This window comes from Pholis gunnellus (genome assembly GCF_910591455.1).
Source record: "Pholis gunnellus genome assembly, chromosome: 2".
In the NCBI taxonomy this organism is placed as follows: domain Eukaryota; kingdom Metazoa; phylum Chordata; class Actinopteri; order Perciformes; family Pholidae; genus Pholis; species Pholis gunnellus.
The window spans coordinates 14,755,489-14,763,603 of NC_136536.1; the positions used below are offsets into that span (position 1 = coordinate 14,755,489).

At 43.4% G+C, this 8,115-nt stretch overlaps 1 protein-coding gene across 1 annotated transcript; it reads right to left on the minus strand.

Moving 5' to 3' along the window:
* Positions 1–2,073: 2,073 nt before the first annotated feature.
* Positions 2,074–3,615, minus strand: amigo1 (adhesion molecule with Ig-like domain 1; the record flags this gene model as incomplete). Its single annotated transcript, XM_079170343.1, has 1 exon — positions 2,074–3,615. The coding sequence occupies one exon, from the start codon at positions 3,613–3,615 to the stop codon at positions 2,074–2,076; it is 1,542 nt and encodes a 513-aa protein (XP_079026469.1).
* Positions 3,616–8,115: the final 4,500 nt, after the last annotated feature.

An 8,115-nucleotide genomic window follows, 5' to 3' on the forward strand; every position in this document is an offset into this window, starting at 1 on the left:
ACATACCTATCTGTTCTTCTATGTAGTGTTGTGGTGAAGTGGAAAACGAAGAAGCATTGAGCAATACATTCTTTCCAAGTTCTTGTATTATACTTTGAAATCATAAGACTCAGTGGGAGAGCTAATGTTGAATGAAAGCTCCAGGCGTTTCCCCTCATAAACATATGAAAGACTACTTAAAGGGCATCACATTCATTGCCCGGTTGAGTGATTGCTTTTGAACTAAAGTGAGGGCAGCCCCGTAATGACAGAGGTACACAAAAAAAGCAAACACATCTGGGCTGAATTGAGGCTGTCGGTGTGCAGCGAGCCAGAGTGAAAGGCTTTGTGTTGCTGTGACTCACGATAACACACCTATCCCCTGCTCCTCAGAGAGACAAAGACATGGACAGCAGAAGGAAGCTGCATCCCATCAATAGATGCAATTAGCAGTTACGCCGGGATAGCCTTGTTGTTTTATGACACTAACTCCGCACCATTTAATAAAATCCCTCTTTCTTGTCCACGCCTGTTTTAAACCTTGTTAATGAAATATGCACAGCATACGAGGTGTTTCGCACGGAAAATAATTCAACTTATCTTCTGAAGTCTCCAGTTTTACAAGAGGTTTCCTGACAGTAGCTATAGACTCTAAAATCAGCTCCGTCCTGGCAAATAATGCACAGCCTCATCAACATTAATCTTCTGGAGGAACCCTGTAGGTTTTGTTATTTGGCAAACTCTGTTTACCTGCTAATGCAGCGTACCTACCACAGGACAAAACATTGTGACACTTGTAATTGTCCATCCGAGGAAAATACTTGCAGTAAATCTACTACCTAATTTATGACATAAAAATACACCAAGGTTTATAAGGTGCATGAATAAAATAAACTCAAGCTGGCAGCTTTTAGCTTGGTCTTTAACTTCCTGCTAGTGTGACTGAGAGAAACAAATGCTATAACTTGGCCGAGAAGAAAAGTCAAGCTCCTCAGCAAGTGGCACCTTGTGGTCCTTGTAAGAACCATGGTACCGGTCTGTACACAGAACTAAATACAATATGTTGATAATCATTCAAGACAAAATAATTCCCTGCTAATGTCTAATGTGTATCTGCTGGCTGTGTGCCATGTTTTTAATTGTCTTTTTGGGGTTGTACTGTAGATGTGCAATAATTAAAAGGCAAATCTTTTCATTTATAGTTCGTTCATAATCTATTTTCTGCCTCAAACTGGTTAACTATTTTATACCATACCTCTATGTAAATTGATCCCTATTTCTCGATTACCGATTTCTCCTAAATCACTACACACGACTATGAATAAAGATCGGACGGATGAACTATATCTGACCGTAGCTAAGTGTCGGATATGAAGTAGAGTGGAAATGACCTGCGATGGCCTCTTAATATAATGTTTGTGCTACTGCTTTCTCAATGTGCACATTTTCTTTATCCTATACAGATCAGCCTGAGACCTCATATGATGAGGGTTCATGGCTGGCTGTTTCTCTACAGATGACTCAAGGTTAACGACAGATGTATTCATGGCCTGGTGACGGCGGCCCGTCCATCTAAGTCTCTAATGTCCCTGTGTGTCTCTGCTTTAATGTTTAGGTAAGATTAATCTATTCTAGTCCGTGTAATAAATATAATTATGAGCCAGCCATGGTTTAAATATAAACTACGTTTTTCAAATCTAATTTCAACCTGTGATATCATATGTGATGTGATATATGTATTTCCCACACTTTAGCAGTTTAATGGATCACTTCCTGAGTGCTGATAGCAACAAAATATTGTCTACGTTTTACTTTCATAATATTTCAGTAGGTCCCATTGTTCTTGTACACTGCCATTCCTTCACAGTATGAATATTAAGTGCTACAGATTAAAATGCTGGAAAAGTCCTGCTTATTGTCGGCAAACAAAACAGTTTTTTTTTTTTTTTTACTCCCTTTGAGATCCATATTTCCACTTGCCGACAACTATAGATGAACTTCCTTCCTCCGTTTCCTCCCACAAGGTCACAGTTTACGTCACCTAAAACATGGCTCACGTTGTACCATATACGTCCAGTCTTTGCCGGTCTCATCTCAGACCACCATGGGAGTGTCTGAGAAGACGGAGCTGATGGACTCTGCTACTGACTTCTTCCTCTTCCCCTTCATAAGAGAACCAGACTCTGCATCCAGATCATCATCATCATCCTCATCCCCATTGGGGTTCAGCTTTCCGTTCTGACCCTGCAAGTCCTTGGAGTCTATGAACGCCACGTGCCTGTTCAGCTCGGCCTTGAGCGCCGGGTCCTCGTGAGTCGGCGTCACGCTGAGCATGGACGAGTGGATGCTGTCATCCCCCTGAGCCTTACCTTTATTGGGGCAGCAGCAGCAGCGACATGGCGTCAAGTAGAGATACATGAGCACAAGCACCACACTCGCCAGACAGCCCACCAAGGTGGTATAGGCTGTGTTCAGGGTCTCGCTGCCCCCGTGCATGGTGAAGTTGTGAACCTTCAGCACCACATAGATCGTCTCATTGAAGGCCTCGCTCATGCCAAAGCAAGTGTAGGTCCCAGAGTCCTCAATCCTCACCGGATTAATCTGCAGATTTCCATCTTTCAAGACTTTGGCTGTCTGGTTGCTTCCAGCTGTCACCACCACATTACCAGGCATCATCCAGGTTTTTAACATCCCCCTGCGTTTGGTGTCACAGCCGAGGATCAGCCTCTGCTCCAAAAAAGCCTCTTCGTCTGATTCCTTGAATGTGCTGCAGTTCATGATGTCACCGCTGAGATCAAAAACACCGACTTTGTTTTTTTGCGGGCCAGGCAGAATACAGGTGTACTCGTCTTTGAAGTCCACTGCGGAGTTGAGCTTTCGAATGTACCAATGGGCAAGTAGTGTGTAAAGATCACAGTGACACAGCAGAGGGTTATTGTGGAAGTAGAGGCCGTTTTTAATCCAGGCAGGCAGCACCTGGAGCTCATCAATGGGTAACATCTTGATCTTGTTGGAGGACACATCCAGGAGACTAAGTTTCTCCAGGCGGGACTTTTCCTTGACCAGCTCCACAGGGAAGCGGGAGATTTGGTTCTGGCTTAAGTAGAGCTTCTGAAGGTTGATCGTGCTGAGGAAGGCTGAGCGGTCAATCTGGGAAACTTGGTTATTGTACAGCAAGAGGACCTCCAGGTTGACCAAAGGCTCAAAGATGAACTCATCCAGCAGTTGCAAGTTGTTGGAGGACAGGTCCAAGTAACGCAGATGCTTCACGTGTTGGAACGCCTCTGAAGACAGGAAGTGGAGCCCGTTATGGCTGAGGAGGAGGTTATGCAGCTTTAGGAGCTTGATCGGGGTCCACTCAGATCGCAGACGCTCTATCTCATTGTAGCTGAGATCCAGCACAGCAGTGTAGAGCGGCAGACCTGTCGGGACGGTGGTCAGATTCATCTTGGAGCAGCTCACTATGTTTGAGGCACAGATGCACGTCTTATGGCAGTTTAGGGTAGATGCCGCTGCCCCTGGAAGCCAGAGGAGAGCCATGCAGAGGGTGAGGGAGAGGACCCAGCCCGGACGCTTACTCCAATGAGGTAATGTTTTCAGCAGGCTGTCACCTGTTCTGGTAGAAGGCTGCAACATGCTGGCTGTTGATCTAAATCCCAGAAAGGTTTACTTCGATCCCATTCTCAGAGAAAAGCATGGAAGAGCAGCTGGAGAATTCCCCAGGCATTGCTAATTGAAGGCTGAAAAAAAGCAGAAAAGGAGGCGATAAACAGATGTAAATATTAGACGGAAATACAGATTGTACTATGTATAGATGTATAGATAAGATAGAAGGGAATATCATGCTTTGTACAAACAAACATATGTAAACTCACGTATGTACATTCATGCCACAGAGGTATTCAAATCCCAAAAATACCACAATGGAAATCTGTGGCACATATGTAAACAGTGAACGCATGAACTTGCTGTCACTCCCACAAGTACAAGTCTTTTAATACAGAGACAACGACAGATGCTGCTGTTTTAGATGCTGTTATCTGTTTGTTTACTTCAGTAATGACTGTAAGTATAAAACATACCTATGTTCAATTACAATGCCTTGAGACAAACATAAATGCTTAGTTTTGCATCAACTAATGCATCATTCTACTAAATATATAGCATGTATGAAGGTCATGAATAAACAAAACGTAACAAACATTCGCTGTTATTTTAAGTATTTAAAGTACTTGTAGTCGTTGAGATGAATGGTCCCTTTAAACCAGTATTGTAATGTTGTGGCACTTGGTATAACTGCTTTGTATAGTTTTTGAGTGGTTAAGAAAAAATACATCCTATTTTATGAGAGTATTCACTGTTTTGCAGGTAAAAGCTAAATATGCAAATAAAGGAGTGCAGCCCAGCCTGAATGGGTGCACAGCATGGACTGACTGCATTATCTCCATCGTATATGTCACCCAAAAGGAAAATACTTAAGTTAAGTATCTGTGTTGTGCATACTGCGCAGTACTTGAATAAATGTCCTTAGTTACTTACCATCTCTGCACCCATGTGGACCTGCAGTAAAACACCTTAAGCCTCTGTCTCTCTAGGCTCCTCGTGCATGTATTGTGTGCAATACTAACTTTACCTTGCTGCTTGGCACAATGCGCGTCTTCCTTTAAAACAAATACCCACGCAGACACCCAGTGTACTCGCACTAACCCATGTGCATTCACACTCCTAGAAGACATGCATTGATTTTTCTTTTTTTTTTTCTTTTTCTTCACATTTGCCCCTCTCTGGCTCTCTCTCCCCCCCCCCCCCCCCCCCCCCCTCTCTCTCTCTTTATCTCTATAAGATGCTGAAAAAAATGTGATAGCCTAGATTAAAACATAAGGAAAAAATGCATACAAATGTGAAATCATGCAAATTTACGTTATGCCGCATTCTGAAATGTCCTTATCCATTTGTGTACGAGCTGTGCAAACGTTGCATTGCACCATTCTGCTCGAAAACAAACGAGCACAACATGGAAACGTGAGATGAGAGATGGAGAAGGAAAGCGAGAGAAGCCACCATACCTTCAACCGGGATGCAGCGATGTTGGATTTCATTAAAACAGTTTACAATTACGATATTGCTCCAGACAAATAGTCCCCGTCTGAATGAGTCTGTGCGTCTGCTGTTGAGGACAACAACGGATGAAGGGAGGCGGGGAGAGCCCTAGAGCTATCCTCGCCAAAATAATCCTGGTCCACGCGGCATCCGACACCCGGTGCAAAATTACGCAAAAAATGGATTACGTAAAGAGCAGCGAACGCGCGTCCTTTTAACTGCTGACAACCACCGATAATCAACGGTCGCTGCTCTCAACTGAGCATGTTGCCCTGCACGCATACGAACGCACATCCGTCCTCTGCGGATAATTGGCGCATTTCGAGCAGATCCGGCTCCTGTCAGGTCTCATCAGCAGCCATGGAGATAATTAAGAATGAGCAGTCTGTAGCTGGCAACCTTCCCCGTGGATCCTCGCAGGCCTGCCGCTGTCTTCGTGAAGTGCTGCAGGGATTGACGTGTTATCGAGGTAGTGCGCTCAAACCCAGAAGGCGCTGTTTACGGAAAGTGGCCGCACCGAAGACGCGCCGCGGAGGACGCACTATTGAAAACCCACGAGAGGCCCGAAATGGAAAAGTAAAACCGGCCATGAACATGTTATTCATTGTCCACTATAATGGCTGTTTAGGGTGATCTATGCTCACATCACCATCATTACTAGTCTGTGATGATAAACTCTGCCGAGGAGCAAAGGTTATTGATTCAGTACAACAACCTAATATACACTCCCAAGATAAATAAATCATCTTTCCCCTGTTAGTCCCGTCCTGTTAACCTTTGGTCTGATATTAATTAAGACTCCACTGCAGTGTCAATGTCAGCCCAAAGTGATGCAACTAAAACGATTTCTGTTAATGTGTCCTATATATCCGTGGCATGACCAGGTGAGACAAACACCCATCATGGCTGAATGTTCTTGTATACCTGCATGTCAGATAAAACAAGACATAGATTTCACCTACATGTGGCTGAATGTGGCCATGCTAAGCAGTGACACATTTTTCTCTCCTCATCACAGTCCATCTTCACACTACCATCTGACAGCTGATTATGTTAGCAGTCACTACATGTTCTGACTACTGCCATTATTTGTATTTTGTCATACATAGGCTTTCATAGACTGGACTATCTTTGGTTTGTTAATTATCCCAGGACATTCTGTATTTCAGCCTATCGTAATTGAAATGTACACAAAAAGCAGCCAACTTGACTGCACCAGTCTTTGAGGGCCTTTATAACAGAAGAGACACTCCTTTAATTGTACTATGTATGTGGGTATTTAGTTGTTGATTAGCCCAGGTAACATATACTGGTTTTACTACTTACATCAGAACATTATTTTATGATAGTTTCAGTTAGGCAGGCAGCCATCAGCCTGTCCAGCTTTCCGAAAAAATATTCACACATTCCCTGTCCTGTTCTCGCTCAGTGTGCAGACTCTATTTATGTATTTGATTGGGTTTGTTTGAGTGCCGACTATGCTGGGAAAACCGTGTCTTTTTTTTTTTTTTTTTTTACTCAAGTGAATCCGCCCACATGCTGCCTTTTGAGATTCTTTCGGGTTTTCCTCACTTCACAGATCTGCTGCAGCGAGCCTGGTTTAGGCAAAGCTGTGAGAACCCGTGCATTGCCAATAAGCTGCTACACCAATGTAGCCTCCTACTCAAAATGCCACCAGAAATCATTTAATAAATGAATATTATAGCAACAGGGGACACAGGGTAATTCTAATGTCATATGAAATACTACCTCATTATAAAACATATGGATGTGTGAGACCCTCTTCTGATGAAGTAGATAGAGACGTATCAGGATAGAGCACCATATAATGAGAACTGTGGCCCCCTGGAATTGTCTCAATATAGGTCAGACGCTGAAATTGGGGTTACTCTCAATTTTGTCCCATTTTGCTGATCTGATCCCAAGTTCAAACTCATTTGACAAAGAGCAGAGTTATCAATTGGAGTGCCACACAGGATACTGTGACATTATGTGCTTTCCTGTGCTTTGAATGTCAACTTGTATTTTACCCGTTTTGCCGACACTAGGCTCAAGCCTTTTGTTTTGGCTTGGTGCAAGGCTGGACCCCGTCCTTGTGAGACAAACAAGCATAGCAGATATCATTTTAGAAACTCTATTGGAGCTGGAGTTGCCTTGAAACAATGTGCTTTGGCAGGTGAAACAAACAGATTTGAAGCAGACTGAACTGCAGGCTGACTTCCCGCATGATTTCTTTTAAGGAAATTGAGTGCCAAATAAATTCTCCGCAAGATAAATCCTTTTGAAACAGATTTCACTTGTTTCCCTCTGAAAACAAACACTGTTTACTTGGTTACCTTTTTCATATGTTGGACTCTAACACATGAGACATCTTGATTCTTTCTCAATGGGCCTCCAGTTAAATGCCAGGAAATACAGGTGTGAGCCGACTAAACACAGTGAGAAACCCCTATCTGACCGGAGCACTATAGCACTGTGACTCTTGTGAGATGTAGCTGAAAGTGATTAATGTTCGACTCCACTTCCTGCTGTGATAGGGATAGTGTTGCCTGGCAACTGTCTGTGGCCTTTCGTTGACTGTTTTGGCTCCGTGGCAAATCTGAGGTGGCTTTCCGTCTCTTGTTTATCTCTGTGTACCTGCTCAGATGGGGTTTCTCGATCTGTGCAAAAATAAAAATAACGCAGTGCCTCTCCATGAACACAGGGACAAAGCTCCCAATTTTACTCTCTATTCCATAATTCATGAGCATATATTGAAATATTTAAAGATGAGACAGAACATCTGTTTTTCTCTGCATAGCTGTCAGTCAGACAGAAATCCCTGACTGTGGCTCCGTCACTTATTAATCATGAAGGGGTGGCAGCATTGTTAGACTACGGGTCTTGTAACCAGCACTTTAGCGTCTGAGATGGCTCGATCATATTTCACAAATGATAACGCGAGGAGTTACAGGATATTTTGCATTCTGAAAGCTATTGGCTCGTTCTAGGCCCGAGAGGATTATTGGCACAATCTCCTGATCACACTGATGTAAA